Source organism: Neophocaena asiaeorientalis, unplaced genomic scaffold (assembly GCF_003031525.2).
Source record: "Neophocaena asiaeorientalis asiaeorientalis breed wild unplaced genomic scaffold, Neophocaena_asiaeorientalis_V1.1 scaffold509, whole genome shotgun sequence".
Taxonomy (NCBI): Eukaryota; Metazoa; Chordata; class Mammalia; order Artiodactyla; family Phocoenidae; genus Neophocaena; species Neophocaena asiaeorientalis.
This window is the reverse complement of record NW_020172152.1, coordinates 466,555-484,438: the sequence shown is the minus strand read 5'-3', so window position 1 is coordinate 484,438 and position 17,884 is coordinate 466,555. Positions and strand designations below refer to the sequence as shown.

The window sequence follows — 17,884 nt, the reverse complement described above, 5'->3', positions numbered from 1 at the left end:
TTGGCTGCATTGGGTCTTCATTGTTGTGTGCAGGCTTTCTCGAGTTGTGGTGAGTTGGGGCTACTCTTCATTGCGGTTGGTGGGCTGCTCATTGTAGTGGCTTCTCTTTGTTGTGGAGCACAGGCTTTAGGTGCATGGGCTTCAGTAGTTGTGGCTTGTGGGCTCTAGAGCGCGGGCTCAGCAGTTGTGGTGCACAGGCTTAGCTGCTCTATGGCATGTGGGATCTTCCTGGACCAGGGCTCGAACCCACGTCCCCTGCATTTTTCTTTAAATTTTTGTACTTGCTTTAAGTGGTTGATCCTCAGTTCTTAACTATATATTTGCCTCTCCTAGTTAGAGTTTCTCTTTCCTATAGATTGTTCCTTCTTTTCTACTTAGATAAGACAGTATCTTTATTTTAGAGTAGGTTTAATATTGATGAACTCTTAGTTTTTGCTTGTCTGAGTAATTCTTTCTCTCTCCTTCATGATAATCCTGCTAGGTGGAGTATCCTAGGTTCCAGGTTCTTCCCTTTTAGCACTTTAAATGCATCATGCCACTCCTTTCTGGCCTGCAACATTTCTGCAGAGAAATCAGCTGATAGTCTTACGGGGTTTCCTTGTACGTGTTTCTGTTTTTCTTTTGTTGCCTTTAGAATTCTCTCTTTAATTTTTGCTGTTTTAATTATGATATGTCTTATTGTGGGTCTGTTTGGGTTCATTGTGTTTGGGACCCTCTGTGCTTCCTGTACCTGGACATCTGTTTCCTTGTTCAGATTTGGGAAGTTTTCAGCATAATTTCCTCAAACACATTATTTATTTATTTATTTATTTGCGGTACGTGGGACTCTCACCGCTGTGGCCTCTTCCGTTGTGGAGCACAGGCTCCGGACATGCAGGCTCAGCAGTCATGGCTTATGGGCCCAGCCGCTCTGCGGCATGTGGGATCTTCCCGGACTGGGGCACGAACCCGTGTCCCCTGCATTGGCAGGCGGACTCTCAACCACTGCGCCACCATGGAAGCTCTCAAACACATTTTTTAATCTCCTTTTCTCTCTTTCCTCCTTCTGGAACCCATATAATGTGAATATTGGTATTCTTATTGTTATCCCAGAAATCTCTTAAACTGTTTTCATTTTTTAAAATTTGCTTTTCTTCTAGTGTTTTTTTTTTAAAATTTCATCTGTTGAATTCTTTATTTCTGATTGGGTCTCTTTGATGTTTTCTAGCTCCTTGTTAAAGTTTTCATTGTGTTGATCTATTCTTTTCCCTAATTCAGTTAACATTTGTATTATCAATGCTTTGAATATTTTACCTGATAAATTGTTTATTTCTGTTTCATTATTTATTTTTTCAGGGGTTTCTCTTGCTCATTCAGTTGAGAGCAGTTCCTCTGCCTTTTTATTTTGCTTAACTTTCTCTGCCTCTATGAATTTAGGTAAAACAGTTACCTGTTGTCATCTTAAAGGGATGTTCCCATGTGGGAATATCCCTGTACAGACTCCGTGTGCCCCATGCCTTTGGAGGGAGAGCTGGATTTGACATGGATGCAAGCCAGGTCTTTCCTCAGGGTGTGCTGGCAGCTCTTACCTTGGTGTAGGGGATGGGGCTGGAAATGGAGGTGCTAGAGCTGAAGCCGGGTGTATGCCAGGACTTCCTCTCTGCTCAGTGGCCGTCACCACCCTATTGGGTGCAGGGTCTGATTCCACGTGGCCAGAGCAGACCCCCTGAATGTTGGCCCCGAGCTGCTGTTTCCTTTAAGTCTGTGTTTTTCCCTCTCCCAGCGCCAGGACCCTTGCCCCAGAGTGGGGTGTGCTGAAGCAAGTGGGGCCCGTGCAGGCCTTTGGCTCCTAGCTGTTTGCAATGTGCTGCCTGTGCAGGAACCTGTATTTGTGTGCCCACTCCGCTCAGACGCTGCCTTGGGAGCAAGTCCCCTTTCCCCTCACAGCCGATCCCCGCCCCCAGCCTCTGCCGCCCCAAAAGTGGTCCGGAGCCACGTCGCAGGGCGGCTGGGCTAGTGTGGACTCTCAGAGTGTATTAGGGGGCGAGGTGTGATGAAGCGGCCGCCATCAGAATCTGGGCTGCTTCTGAGGCTCTGCTTGAGTAAGCTGCAACAGTGGTCACTGCTGCCCCACCCGGACTCTGTCCTGGGACCGGGGTCCCTCTGTGTCCCATGTTAGCATCCTTTCCACAGTCATGCCTACCCCAGATCCAGCCCTACAGTGTTATGTGGATTGAGTGGGGCTGGAGTGTTCCTTCAGCTGGGGCTGGGGAGCTTGGCAGGATGGTCGAGGGAAAACCAGCAGCCACTAGACAGACCTCTCTGCCTTGGGGGTGCACTTCCAGTGCTCGTGTACCTCACAAGTGGAGTCCAGGCTTCCCTCAGCCCTCCTGTTATCATCCTGGCCGTCCTCCAACCATCCAGGGGAGCTCACCTTCCCTGCATCAGGCACCAGGACTGGGGCCCCCAATCTGTGGCTTAAGCTGCTCACCCCCAGGGAGGATTTCTGCTCATATAATCTCCCTTCTCCTGAGTCCCCTCCCAGGCACAGGTCCCAGCCCAGTTGCTCTCCTTCTCTTCCTATACGATTGCATGTGTATCTTTTTTTTCTTTTTTTTTGCCGTACGCGGGCCTCTCACTGTTGTGGCCTCTCCCGCTGCGGAGCACAGGCTCCGGACGCGCAGGCTCAGCGGCCATGGCTCACGGGCCCAGCCGCTCCACGGCATGTGGGATCTTCCCGGACCGGGGCACGAACCCATGTCCCCTGCATCGGCAGACAGACGGACGCTCAACCACTGCGCTACCAGGGAAGCCCCATGTGTCTTTTTTACAGCCTTGGTTGTACAGCAGTCCTTCTGCCAGTTTCCAGTTAGTTTTCAGTGAGATTTATTCCACATGTAGATGTGTCTTTGATGTGTTCATCAGGGGAGGTGAGCTCCACATCCTCTTTCTCTGCTACCTTGACTGATCCCCTGTTACAGCATTTTAAAAAGACCAGAATTTTAAAAAGACTAGAATCTTATAGCTTCCAATGATACTGACTCCTTAAAAAAATAGTCCATTTACTGCTTTTTGTCATTAATCTGTTTTTTTTTGTGGCTGCTTTTAAAATTTTATTTTTACCGTTTCATCCAAAAGTTGTGCTATATGCACCTATGTGTGGTTGTCTTACATTTATTCTCTTAGGCTTCATAGGGTTTCTTAAATCAGTGACTTGAATGCCTTCTCTCATTTTTAGAAACTATTTATTTATTTATTTAATTTTGGCTGCTTTGGGTCTTTGTTGCTGTGTGCAGGGTTTCTCTAGTTGCGGCGAGGGGGGGCTACTCTTCATTGCAGTGTGAAGGCTTCTCATTGCAATGGCTTCTCTTGTTGTGGGGCATGGGCTCTAGGCACGTGGGCTTCAGTAGTTGCAGCACACAGGCTTGGTAGTTGTGGCTCACAGGCTTTAGGGCGCAGGCTCTGTAGTTGAGGCACATGGGCTTAGTTGCTCCACAGCGTATGGGATCTTCCTGAACAGGGCTTGATCCCGTGTCCCCTGCATTGGCAGGCGGATTCTTAACCACTGAGCCACCAGGGAAGTCCCCTTCTCTCATTTTACAATGTCATCAGCTAGAACCTCTCTTCAAATTATGCTTCAATGTTATTCTTTCTCTGTTTTCCATTTTTTCTGTCAGTCTATTTACACATATGTTATAGTTTTTCACGGTGTCCCTTGTCTCTTATTCTCTGCAGTATCAGCCATCCTCTTGACTCTGTTACATTCTAGATCGTTTCTTTTGGTGTCTCTTCAAATGCACTAATTCCCTATTCAACTGTTTCTAATTTATCATCAAATACATCTGTTGTATAGTTTAATTTTGGTTATTTTATATATCAGTTCTAGAATTTCTTTTTTTTATTGTTCACGGTTTTGTACTGAAATTCTGCATTTTGTCTTTTATCTTCTTGAGACTCAACATAATTATTTAACAGTATGTGTCTGATAATATCTGATGCACTTGTGTGTCTTTTTCTATTAATTTTCTTTTATTTGTGATTTGTGTCTCCATGTTTATAGTTATTTTTTATTTTATGCTGTGCAGATACCTAAATTGACATTATCTTTTTTGAGATAGGATTTGTGTTGGATTTTGCCAGGGACCTGGGACACTAGCACTCCAGGCTCACCTGGAGTTACATTCAGGGATTTAGAAAATTTAAAGTTGAATTTCAGCCCTGAGAGGACTGTCTCCTTCTAGTTTACCTTTATTCCTAGTGTGATGGTGTTTTGGATCCTAACCTAAAGCAAGGGTGTCACTAAGAGCAACCCCTGCAGAGACACTAACTTCCAGTCCTTTCCTTGATAACCTGCAGTCAAGTTCTCACAGAAGCCCTCAGGGAGTGTCTGCTCCCTAGGTGTTTGTCCTCCCCTGGATTCTTGCTTTTCAATTCTTCCTTAATTTAATACTCCCCTCCCCTTTATTTACATTTACATTTATTCTACTGAGAGGTGTATAAGTGTGTGTATGCGTGCGTGCGCGTGCGCGCGCACAAACTGTCATGTTTTTAGTCTCCAGCAGAAGGGCTGGTTCTAATGACCTCTTCCGTCACTACACTGCTCATTATTTGTATAATGCACGTACAATTTATAGCCAGTTGCTTTCACGTGTCAACATACATCATGAAGAAAATGTTACAGGGCATTTGATGGGATAGGATTTTAACAACTCTTGCTTACTCTTACATACCATAATTTTCAATTCATAGTGCTACTTTTGGAAATTCTGCTTTTCTCTCTTTCTTAAACATAAATAACACTGAAATAAATATATACTAGTATATGAATATTTTTTACACATTACTGATTTATTTTCCCCTTAGGGAAAACTTCTTTAAGTAGAATTGCTGGTTCCAAAGGGATCAGTATTTTAATTTCTTAAAAATTAATGAATTTTTAATTGAAGTATAGTTGATTTACAGTGTTGTGTTAATTTCTAGTATACAGCAAAGTGTTTTATATACACACATGTGTATATTCTTCTTCAGATTCTTTTACGTTACAGGTTATTACAGAATATTGAATTTAATTCCCTGTGCTATACAGTATGTTCTTGTTGGTTATCTATTTTATATATAGTACTGTGTATTACAGCACTGTGTATCTGTTTACCCCCAAAATTTAATTTATCCCTCCCACCGCGTAGTAACTGTAAGTCGGCCTTCTATGTCTGTGAGTCATTTCTGTTTTGTAAATAAGTTCATTTTTATCATTTTTTAGATTCCATATAAAAGTGACATCATATGATACTTGCCTTTCTCTTTCTGACTTACTTCACTTAGTATGATAATCTGTAGATTCATTGATGTTGCTGCAAACAGCATTATTTCATTCCTTTTTATGGCTGAATAATATTCCATTGTATATATTACCACGTCTTCTTTATCCATTCATCTGTTGATGGACACTTAGGGTGGTTCCATTTCTTGGCTGTTGTAAATAGTGCTGCTCTGAACATAGGAGTGCATGTATCTTTTTGAATTAGAGTTTTCTCTGGATATATGTTCAGGAGTGGGATTGCAGGATCATATGATAATTCTGTTTGTAGTTTTTTAAGGAAACTCCATACTGTTCTCCAAAGTGGCTGCACAACTTACATTCCCATCAAGAGTGCAGGAGGTTTCCCTTTTCTCCACACCTTCTCCAGCCTTTGTTATTTGCAGACTTTCTGATGATGGCCATTCTGACTGGTGTGAGGTGGTATCTCATTGTAGTTTTGATTTGCATTTCTCTAATGATTAGTGATGTGGAGCATCTTTTCATGTGCCCATTGGCCTTCTGTATGTCTTCTTTGGAGAAATGTCTATTTAGGTCTTCTTCTTCTTTTTTTTTTTTTTGCGGTACGCGGGCCTCTCAATGTTGTGGCCTCTCCCTGTTGTGGCCTCTCCCGTTGCGGAGCACAGGCTCCAGACGCACAGGCTCAGCGGCCATGGCTCACGGGCCCAGCTGCTCTGTGGCATGTGGGATCTTCCCGGCCCCATATCTGTGGTTCCTGTCCATCTGCAGATTCAATCAGACACAGACCGTGGAGCATGGCAGTATTTATAACCCCGTGTAAGTGCACCCTCTCAATTCAAACCCACATTGTTCAAGGGTCAGTGTCCTCTTCCAGGGTTGTAATTTCTTATTTAATTATGAACCAGGGGTGCTTTGGGAAGTCACATTCACGTGTTCTGTCAAGAGCTGATTAAATGGCTACAGTATAATATTAACTGTGTCACGATTGTGGCAAAAATGTATATTATCAGTTTGAAAATGATGCAATAGTTTAAAAAGTCTACACTATGTTAGTATGAAATCCTGTGCAGTATGATTACAGCTGTAGAACATATTAAAAGAAGGATTAGAAAATATTACACCCAGTGGGTGCTGTTGTGTATAGTACTGATTATTTATTGTTTTTTATCTCCCCTATTTCAAAACGACTCTATATAGTTTGCTGTTGTTTTTTAACGATTAAATGATCAATGCAAACCAAAATACTGTGAGTACAGTTCAGGCTACTCTCAGTGCATCTACTGTTTTATCTTTCCAGTCATAAAATGTTCAAATGAGTTAAAGTAGATAAATGGATTTTCCATCAATTCCCTAACATTAATAATGTGTTCATCACCACCTTATTCCAAATAGTATTTACAATGATTAGTAAGAAAAGTAAGATATGGTAAAATAGTAAAATTCAGCCATGAGTGCACAAAAGAAAAAAAAAAGACAAAACTAAGCTGCGGGGGGGAACGTAAATGGAGGTAGGAATGAGGCTAATCAGAAGCATACATTCTGGAACTGGAAGACACGTGGCATGCGGGCCATATACCTATTTCAGATTTTCCAATAGCCAGAACAAAAAGCACATCGCGTCCATGGCATTAACAAAGCACAAATAAACTCAGTACCATCCAGGTATTTAATTCCTCAAATGAAGCTGTAAAGTTCCAAGATGAGACCTTTGATCCTCAGAACCCTTCTCCTGAGAGTGCTATGGAAGGGGATGGACACACCCTCCGTGTACTCTCTGAGGGCCTGCTGTATTGTTCTTAGTGGTCACGCCCAGGCTCAGCTGGCTGGAGCAGTTCTTGAGGCTAGTGTGACCAGGTGCAGGCTGAGAGCCGTCTGCTGGCCTGACACAGATTTTTCTCTGTACTCCAGGGATGAAGAGCGTGCATGTAAAGAAATGGTTGTGTGCCGTACTTCGTGGCAATTTTCTACTTCTGTTGCCCTCAGTCAAACTTTCCATGTTTGTTAGGAGAATGTACTTGCTGGCATGTCTGGGATACACGGACTGTATTTACCACTCAAATAGACACCCTTTGGCCTTGAAAGACAGACAGTGGAGCTGAGGCAGTGCTGAGACCTGAGGAGGTGAACAGCCCAGACTAGGATTGTTCCCACATGCAGGGCAGCCCATGGCCACGCACTGACACGTCCTAGGAGTGTCATAGGAAGGACGGCCATGCCTCTCAGGGAGTAATCTAGATCCTCCCCCATGCACAGAGCGAAGGCACGGTTAACAGAAACGTTACTAAATATTATCGTAAGGTGACAACCAAATCCTCATCTTGACTACAGCAGTTTCAACAAAGCACTCTTAGAATGCCTCACTTCAGTTGTTACAGTTTTCTAGTGGGCCCTCTAAAATAAACTATTTGTGAATTGCAGCACTGAATTATTTGGGGGGTTATTATTTATAGGCCAGTTAAAAGATGGGGAAATATCTGCTAAAAGAAACTTTTCTTTTTTGGGATCACTAAGTTGTGGCCTGTTTATGCCACTTTCAGGTTGTGATTTTAAATATTCTGATCTGCCTCAGGTTGAAAGCACGTATCTGTTTTCTTTAATAGGAAGAAATGATCCAGTTCAACAAAAATAAAAACCGACTTTAAGAATTTAAGGCGGTGGAGTAGTGTCAGGGAAAAGTGTTCCTGTTTTAACTCATATAAAACTATGGTGTAATTTGTTAAAAGACACTTTTATTGATCTTGACTCTTCCAATTCCTAAATACTCATTGTGTGTCTGTCATGTATACAGAATAAAACCGGCGGAAAACAAGGGGTATAGGATGTGGTTGGTGACTGGTGGCAGGAAGCTTGCATGTTCTACTTGGGAAAATAACACATACATGTCTGAAATGTTAAACAGAAATACAACAGATAAAAAGACATGGGTGGATGGTTGAGGAAATGCCACAGGGGTTGTTAATTGAATTCAAAACTTAGTGACAATCAGCACAAATGCCAAGGGAACTTTGCCGACTACACTTTGCTCACCTAGATTCTCAAAATATAGCAAAGATTTCGGGCTGGTTCAACAACCACATGGTGTTGTGTACATTTGATGACAATATTTAATTCCTCTAAAAGGACTTTTTAAAATACAGGAAATGTGTGATTATTCTAATGAAACATAGATTAAAAAAATCAAAACAAGTAGTAGTCATGGTGCTTATACTTGAATCACACCATGTGGTTTTCATAGCTCTTTCCACATAGTGTTTGCACCCGTCTCACTCCAGTCCTGCGAAAAAGACAAGAGCAGGCAGTTTTCCTGAATTACTGGTGAGAACACTGAGGCCTCATAAAGTTATGAGATTTGTCTGGGGTACAGCACTGATTATATCCTAGGAGTTTTATCTGCTCCATGTTTCTTTATATGGTATAGTTGTGAATAGGTTTAGATATAATGGATCACTTGATACCTTTGTTTTCCATTTGATGCACACGAAATACTCTTCTGGTACCTTGTTAATAAGCAAGTGAAGAAAATGAGATCCCTGGCTCCAGCCGCTGCTCATGTTGACAAACCATCTCTTTTGTTTTATCCTTTTATCTGACAAATTCGTTAATTCAGTAGACATTAAGTGGCTTTTATGGAGTTGTCTTAATATTCTCAAGTGCTTGGGGAGATTTACAGAACTTGTGTACACATCTCATGTGCTGAAGGAGTTCAGGCAGTTGAGGGGTGACGAGCTACATTCAAGACCGTGTTCGGTCACTGATCTGGATCACGTGCTGGTAGCTGTCAACATAAGGGGTGGCCGGTGTCCTGTCAGAGCTGTGTCTTGGGAGTGGGGAGGGCATACCCCAGCTAGACTTAATCATCGGTTAGATTCCATGGGTGGGGAGGCTAAGTGGGACCTTCTAGTGGAGTGGAGCTTGATTTAGGAAATGCAGGGAGATGAATCTGGGAGGATGAATGGGAGGAATATAGAAAAACTTAAACGACAGGTCAAAGAGTTGACATCTGATTCTGTAGATGTTAAAGAGCCATGCAAGAGCTTTGTGTTTGCTTCTTCTCTCCTCGTGGAGCCACACGATGAAGGAGAGGTTTTGTCATCACAGAGCTGTAATGTATTCCAGTCCTGGGGTGGGGCTGAAAGACTGAAGGACTGGCCGGGCTGTTCTGGCATTTGCAGAGTGGCTTGTAGCAAGCTTCATTTTTCAGTGAGCGATGAAATCCTGAGTGCAAACATTTGTCCCCCTAGCTGCTGGTGCTGCCTCTTTTATGTGGAGCAGATGAAGTCCAAGGCTGAGTGGGTTTACTATTAGGATGGTGACGCTAAGTCAGAGTTCCCCTTTTAGGAAACATACCTCTCGCTCCCCTGGCAGCGAGTGCTTGACTGCTCCTTACATGGAAGGTTCAGGTGATATGGACATGAGGGCGACAGGATTCTGTGCCGAGTGGTTGCCGACAGCCTGGGAGTTGCTTCCTAGACCAGCGCTGGATGCAGCACCGTCAGGGCATCGAGCCTTGACCTCGCCCCTTGCCCATGTCTTACCTTGTTCTTGTAAGAATGATGTCTGATGTTTCTGCTGGTCCATATTCATTGGATTCCTTTATTTTACCAATGAGAGCTCATTTCTAGCATCATGCTCATTAAACCACTGATTTTGCCAATGAAAAGCTACTTTTTTTTTTACTGAAGTATTGTTGATTTACAGTGTTGTGCCCATCTCTGCTGTACAGCGATGTGAGTCAGTTATACACATAGAGACATTTTCTTAATGTTAGTTTCCATTATAGTTTATCACAGGATATTCAGTATAGTTCCCTGTGCTCTACAGTAGGACCTTGTTGTTTATCCATTCTAAATGTAATAGTTTGCATCTACCAACCCCAAACTCCCAATCCATCCCTCCCCCACTCCCCTCCCCCTTGGCAACCACAAGTGTGTTCTCTTTGTCTATGAGTCTGTTTCTGTTTCATAGATCAGTTCATTTAGATTTAGATTCCACATATAAGTGATAGATGATATTTGTCTTTATCTTTCTGACTTACTTCACGTAGTATGATAATCTCTAGGTCTGTCCATGTTGCTGCAAATGGCATTATTTCGTTGCTTTTTATGGCTGAGTAATATTCCATTGATGGACATTTAGGTTGTTTCCATGATTTGGCTATTGTCAACAGTGCTGGAAAAGCTACTTTTAATATTCAGTAGGCCAAATAGCAAAGCCTCTGGTGTCAATCAAGGTATGAATACTTGAAAGATGTGACTGGCTGACTGGCTGAAATGCTGGCCAGGTCTGCATTGGGACCCTTCCAATTCAATATCACTGACCCAAGAATCTGAGTTCTCAGTTAGGGCCAGTGACTGTCCCTAAAGGTGAAGTTTAAACTAAATGATCTATCCATTGCATTTTACTGTTGACACTGAAGAATATTTTATGAAGTTCTTAAATTAACTTGTTAAACAAATTACAGAAATATCAGTGCCTCTCCATCCGTTCAGTCGAGTTCACAATTTCAGCGTGGTGGTTACAGCATGTTTTTTGTTATTCTCTCGGCTTTACTTTTTATGTTGATCAAAAGGTTTAGGGAAATATACCTGTAAGGAAGGAAGACGTCACGAAGAGAACCCAGGGCTTGTGCACATTGCGAGCCTGCGTCCTGAAGCAGCTGTCACCCTGAAATCCTAGCGGGCAGTTTCGCAAGGTGTTCACGGGCCTTGGTGTGGCATCTTTTGTGAGGTTCCCACTTGGCTTCCTGGCACGAGGTGTAGTTATGAGCCTGCTTCTCATTCTGTCTGGATTCTGTTGGTCTGCAGCTGGGAAGAGCTTTCCTTGCCAGATCCCTGCCCAGTTCTTTTTTTCTTGGCAGGTTCATTTACCTTTTTTTTTTTTTTTCATAGTTTGTTTCCCAAACAGTCCCCAACCTGGAACCATGATAATCAGTTTCCTGGGCTCCCTGCTCTTGAAGGTGAGGAAGCTGTTATGGTCCTTCATGCCCAGCGCTGCCTGTTCTCTGACCTTGCCACAAGTGTTTAAACAGATTTCAAAGGGACATCGTATTCCTGTGCATTGAAGATGCCTCATCAGGGGGCTCTGTGATTGAGTGGATTTTCTGACCTTTTAATTCCATGTAGGCCCACATGGCCTCCTACCCCCAAAGACAGAGACTTAAATCTTATCGTAGAATAGAATTTGCAACAGGTATGGTTATGAAAATGAAAAGACTGTGAGAAGGAATATTTATGTGATGAATCTACACTGACTTGTATAAAATGCTGTTTAATGTTTTATGGATGTTTGCATGTATATATATGCACACCACACATATGTTTATGATAGAAATTATGTTGCAAATATCAATCAAGAAGGCTCCATTTTTTTCATGATTGAATTAAAATAGCTTATTATTATTTTTTTGAAATATAGCAAGATCAACTTTACACCTGGGCTGCAGTTAGTCAACCTACACACTCACTGGATTATATAGAAGGGCAGTTTCCCAGGAGAGTCCCAGCTGCTTGGCCACCGTCTAAACCTCCTGATGAAGAACACAGGCCCAAGGATGCTGACACAGGTAGGGCCCCGGGAAGAGTGAATATTCTGAAAGTAACATCGAATAACTGTGCAGTACCTACTGGGTATTGAGTCTGGGTTTCCCTTCAAGTATTTCTTAGATTATAATCTGCATATAACTCAAGCTAAATCACCGGGAAGCTTGTTAAATTGAAAATTCTTATGCCCCATCTTCAAGGCTGCTGAGTTCTGGGGAACGGGACCCTGGGTTGTCCAGTTACTACAGTGTATATAAAGTCCGAGAACCACTGCTTCGGGGTCCTGCTGTGGCCACCACCCCGGGGGAAGCTGCACACTCCGCATGGGCTGAGAGCTCGGAAAGGAACTTTCTGCCTACTGGCTTCAAGGGTGGTAGCCACCATACCTCTTTCCCCTGTCTCTTCCCTTACTGCTTTCTTTGAACTTTTCTTCGTTTTTTTCTTTGCCTTCAGAGATAACTGACAGAGGCAAAATAGAGAAACATGTTTTACTAAATCTAAATTTTAAGTAATTAAAAAAATTGTTCAGTGTTCAGTTGTAATATTTTTCTAAAAAGTAGCTCCTTTTGGTTTTTTTTCTCTTTGTCTCTTGTGTCATCCTAAAATATTTTGTGTTATTTTTGAAGGTAACATGAGATTAATGTCAGCTTTATATGTAGCCTGAAGCTAGGAAAGCACTTTGTATTTATTGTATTGAATTAAGAATCCTATTTTTGTAACAATGTTTTTATGGAATTTGGTTGTTTATCTAACTCATGAGCTCCCTTTAAAGCCAACAATGACCCACACTGTCAGGGACTTTATTCTAGGCTCCTGCCCAAAGGTCTGCAGAGGGGCCTAGTGCTTATAACCTCTGTTTTTCTCCCAGTCCTGGAGCGATGCATTTACCTGTTTCTTCTTTGCACTGAGGCACTTAATGGGGGCCCACACCTAATGCTGCATGTCCCCCTTTCACTGTCTGATGCTTTTGAAACACTGCTTAGTGTTTACTTGGTGGACTATACTCCCTGAAATGAACCACATACAAGAGATGCAATGTAGGACATGTGTTCTGTGTAGGGCTCTGCGTTTCCTGTGGTGCAGAGAACAGTTGATCAAGGGCCAAGGTAGACCTTCTGAGACGAGGGGGTGCTGACATAATAACACATGAAAAAAACAAGCACATAAAAGCAAATTTAGTTTTAAAAGGAAAAGCATATAACTAAAATAATGATCCCATTAAATACACTATTTTATTTGTTTATGTTAAAAATTACTTACTGGTTAGGAAATAACTAGGTGTAGATATAGTAGAATCAGTCAATTTCAATGAGTTATTTTAACAGTTGTTCATATCTTGTGTTTTACATCATTGATTAGGATGATGTTTTCATTTTTTTCTTCCCTAGTGTGTCTACTTCTCTCAATTTTAACTGAAACATTTTATGTTACTGATTTTATTGTATATTGGAGGAACACTAGATGGAAAGTTAATTAGTGATCATCTGAATTTTAGTTTGGTAGGAGATGATAGTCGGAATTGATGTCAGGAAGTTTGTAACCTAGTTTTTTCTTCATTATTTGATGTAGCTTGCAAAATGCCAGAGCAGCAATTTTTAATATAAAAACTTGTTTCCTTTTAAAATATGCCTTCTTGAAGAGGATGATGGAGGTAAGTAGAAAATAGTTTAATGTAGTGACTTGTTTTTCTCCAATTGATCTGTTTTAAACCCAACAGCCCAACAGCTGTTTTGTCCAAATTGTCTAATGGCCCTTCTAAACTTTTCTTGCTGTGAATCTATGGGGCATTCTCATTCTGGGGCATTCACCTTCCGTGTCGTAGGCAAGCAGTCAGTTGTAAGAGTGAGAATGTAGATAATGTAGTAAAAACTGTGCATCGAGTCTACTGTTTTAAAAAAAATAAGTATGAATTGTAGTCTTTGATAATGTGATTATTAAAAGTGATAAACTATTTCCAGTGCACTTGACTGTGATTGGTGCAAGGGTGTCACGGCTAAAATCACTGTTTGCAGCATCTGGTCCCTTTCAGTTTTGACTTAAAGAGCTCAATGATTTTTTTTCTTTTTGAAGAAGAAAGACTTGTGGTTCCATCTTAAAAAATTGCCTACTTGGTTTTTCTTTTTTTCCCCCTTTTGGCTCTTCTCCACACTGGTTACTACTCCACATGTCTGGCTAATTCAGATTCGTGGTGCTGCCTTTCTCGGAAAACTCACTTTTGTTTTTCCATGATCCATTTTGTGAAACGGGTTTTTCTCCACCTTCACCTATTGATGTAGAAACGGACCCTCTGCTATGTGAGTCTGAGTGCAGAGGCTGCGGTAAAGCCTCAAGGGCTGTGGATTCCTGGGAATCTTCGGTTCCCAGCCTGTTCCCTGCAGCCTGTCTACATTGCCTCCACAGTGGAGCCTGGCTGTCTGAAGTCTGTAGAATGTTTCCTGGAAGGACAAGGCTGGAAGGGAAGTTGGGAAGCAATGTGCTTGCTCCAGAAGTTTGTGGCAGAAATAGTAATAAGAAGAAAACTTTTTGCTTACCTTGTTTTCTCTTTCTCTTTACTCTCTTCATTTTCCTTTACTTATTTGATACAACCCACCTCCCTGCCACGGTGGTTCTTTCTTCTAGAGCCCCGTGGCATTTTATTCATATCTCTATCATGTGGATTATTTAGATATGTAATTTTCCTGTCTCTACATATCTGTCTTCTGTGTAGACTCCCGACATTTCAAGACCTTTGGACACCTATTATATACTTAAATATTTGAGTGAATAAATGAAGACCTTTTGTTGAAAAAGATAAAGATAAATAAAATATCTATTCAGCATATGAATGCAAGTATCTGACGGAATGCGGTGTGCTGAAACAGCTTGAGGACCATTTTAGCGGCTCACTACCAAGCTTCAAAAGTTATTCGATAGATTTACACAAAGAGAGAATTAACTTTAGTTTTGAATGTGTGACGAACAGGGTCAAGATGTCTGGGTGTGAACAGAGACTTGATCATTCTTGGTGTGTCTTTGGAAAATCAAGGCCCTTATCTTCCTTTAAAAATGTGAATGATCAAGAGAGTGAATGGAGGACTTACTTTAGAAAGGCAGTTCTGGACACACAAAATCCTGGAAGAAAATATGGAAGGAGAGCTGTTAGAAACATGACAAGCTTTTTGTGTAGAAATCTTAAAATATCTGTTTACATGCTGGCTGAAAGAATGGTAACCCACCTTGGCTTCAAAAAAATGATCTGAGCAGCTTATGAATATGTGAGGTGTACAAGAGGATTACAAAGGAAAACAGATTAAACTGAAAGGAATTTAGGATGGGGCAATAAAATGAGGCTAGGGTGAACTAGCATCCTGAAGTGTATTTCAGAAGGACTTGCAGTTTTTAAAGGTAGTTGAAATTTATGCCTTGGGTTTAAGGTAGAAGGGAAGTGGAAACAAGTCTGTATCATGCCTTGTGTGTCTGTGAAATGAAAAGCAACAGTCCCAGAAGGACAACTTTGCTGTCCTCTAGTATCCAAAAGAAGTCTTTCTACTGGTTCTTAATAAAGGAGATTCTGTGGGATGAAATGCAAATAACAGCATTCTTACCCTATTTCCAGGTCTGTCCCAATGCTTTAACACATGTTCACTTGAGGTAAAGCAGAGATTCTGTAAGGGGCCGGGGGATGTTTGATGGCATTCGTCTCTCAAGGAATAAAATGCTCTAGAAGAGATCAACTGTGTCTCCTGGAAATGATTCTCCATGTTAAGTTTTATTTTAATCAGCCTGCATTTCCCCCTTATATATGCAAGCTAATGCCCATGTGTGGACAACCTTTGTTGGCAATGACGGGAAGATCCAGACTATTAAATAATCAAATATGCAGAATAGTGTTGACTCCTTTTAGGAAAATTACATGTATAACCCCATCTTCATTTGTGGAAGGACAGGGTATACCAGAAGTAAAGACATCTACCATTTGTTAGGCCACTAATCGTAAGTCATGCTATTTAAATGAAATTTAATGAATTCTCTTTCAATTAAATTGACTAGATTTGAATCAAATTGATGTATAGAATTAAAGAAGCATAATTTAGTTATTTTATATAAGTGCATTTCTCACTAAAATGTAAGTTTTTAGAGATTTCTTAGTTCATTTTTCAGAAAGCATATTTTGTATATTTAAAGGGGTGATTTGATTTACTTTCCCTTCTTACCAGAGTGTCATGTCCTGCTTATTTTTCTTGCTGTCCCCTCTACAAATGTAAAACTCATCCACATATGTTTTGTTTTATAAGTCATAGGCTTATTTGTGATGATAGAGAGATCATTTCTAGAACATATTTGGAATTGTGGGGAGTACAGAACTGTTTGTGAGGTAACTTTAAAAACATGGAACATTTGAAGTTTTGTCAGGAAGGTTATTTCTCCTACTTTGCTTCACAGTAATATTTTAAAACCAGTCTAGTTTCTTAATCCTTAGGGCAGGTGAGTGGAGGAGTTGGCAGTTAAGATGTGCCCTTGAGAGCTTCCCTGGGTCACTCCGAAAGCAGCCGTCCTGTTGATGAAGGGGGCTGTCTGGACTGTCTTCTGACGCGGGGCTGAGGAGGAGGGGCTCCCGAAAGCTCCAGGCCCTGTGGGGAGGATGTCGGGGTGAGGGCCCGGGGGTTCACACAAGGGGTCGTCGCTCTGAGGATGCTGGAACCCAGTGGGCTTCTTACCTGCCTGCCCACGGGCTCCCGACTCGGCTGGTGCTCAGAAGCAGCTCACTGGGCACAGCCTGGGCCCTGGTTTCCCTCTACGGGCAGCGCTTTTTGCGATTTTTCATGCTTCTCTTTACTATCTCTTTCCCTTCCTTCTTTTTTCTCTTTCTTACTTTTATTCTCCCCTATTTTCTTTCTCCTTGACATTTATTTTTCTTTCTTCTCTTGATTATTCTCATTCATTTTCCCCTTGCTTTATAGTTACTCTATACATTTCTTTCACCTTAACATCTTGACCCTCTAGAACTCCTGTACTACAGCTTATGATTTTGAAGAGAATATTTTGACGTATAAATTTCTCCTAGATGTCATGACACACTGATTCAAGGAAGTAAGTGTAGTGAAAGAGGTGAGGGTGGGAGAATGAACTCAATTCAGGTAGCCATTGAATTAGATAGAGAGAAACTCAAAGTTTAGGTGTAGGTGATCAAAAAATTGCAATTTTGATAAGTCTTTCTAGTTCATTGTTCTGGTGAGGTATACACATTCTTTTTACCATCAGAGCCAGAAGTTTGCTTTTTTGGGCAGGTCACGAGATCTAGGGCTATAGAAAAAAGCTGGGAAACCCTGTGTGCGTCTCTAAGGGAAAGAACTATTCGTGACACCCCAGGAGACCCTGTGGGCTCTTCCTGCACCATCTACCTAGAAAGGCAGGAAGAGAAAATGTTCTAGTCTGTACAAAGCCCCAGGACCTTGTCTCAAGTCTCTTGTGTTTGGGAGGATTTGGAGGTGACGAAAACCAGCAGAAAACAAAAGGCATTCAAGAGTCTGGATTTGCTTTAATATTAACTGTCCTCGCTTTGATGTTAAAGCTCTTTCTTCAAAACTGGCCAACTCTGGTGTTGTGTTCAGAGTAGAAACTTGTCAGTGTAAGAGACAAACGTTTTGATTAACTTAGTGAAATGCGGTATTTGGGAAAAGGCCTGCATTATTAATATTCTATTGCCACAGTGACACGTGTTGGTGAGTGATTATGTCATGCTGTTCTCTGTGATTTTGTCCTGAAAGATGTTCTCTCAGCTCAGGTGCAGGCCCAGCGCCCACTTTCCTGGGGCTCCTGCTTCGCTTCCATGGTTTCTTCATTCTTTGATCTCTCCTTTCATCTCCTCCCACAACTACTCAACACATATTTTAAACATCTGCGGTGCACCGGGCACTGTTGTGGATGCTGGGGATTCATTAAGAAAGAATCTATGAAGTCTTTCTTCACAGCGTTTGACTTAGTCGAGGGGAGAGTGAAGTCGGCAAACAAGTGAATTCTGCAGGCTTTCCTTAGAGAACCCACACTGTGGAGAGAGAGAGGGAACAGGGTGCTCCTGGGAGCAGGTGGGGGCGGGGTCAGAGAGTGA

General features: G+C 41.8%; 1 protein-coding gene across 1 annotated transcript in view; it reads left to right on the top strand.

Annotated features, from left to right (window-relative positions):
- The first annotated feature begins 11,177 nt into the window (after positions 1 to 11,177).
- The window catches only part of FMN2 (formin 2), a 227,185-nt gene continuing 220,478 nt past the window's right edge, over positions 11,178 to 17,884 (top strand). The window contains exons 1-3 of the mRNA XM_024754888.1: positions 11,178 to 11,213; positions 11,672 to 11,819; positions 13,436 to 13,447. Coding sequence (XP_024610656.1) covers positions 11,178 to 11,213; positions 11,672 to 11,819; positions 13,436 to 13,447 — 196 coding nt within the window. The remainder of the gene's footprint in view (positions 11,214 to 11,671; positions 11,820 to 13,435; positions 13,448 to 17,884) is intronic.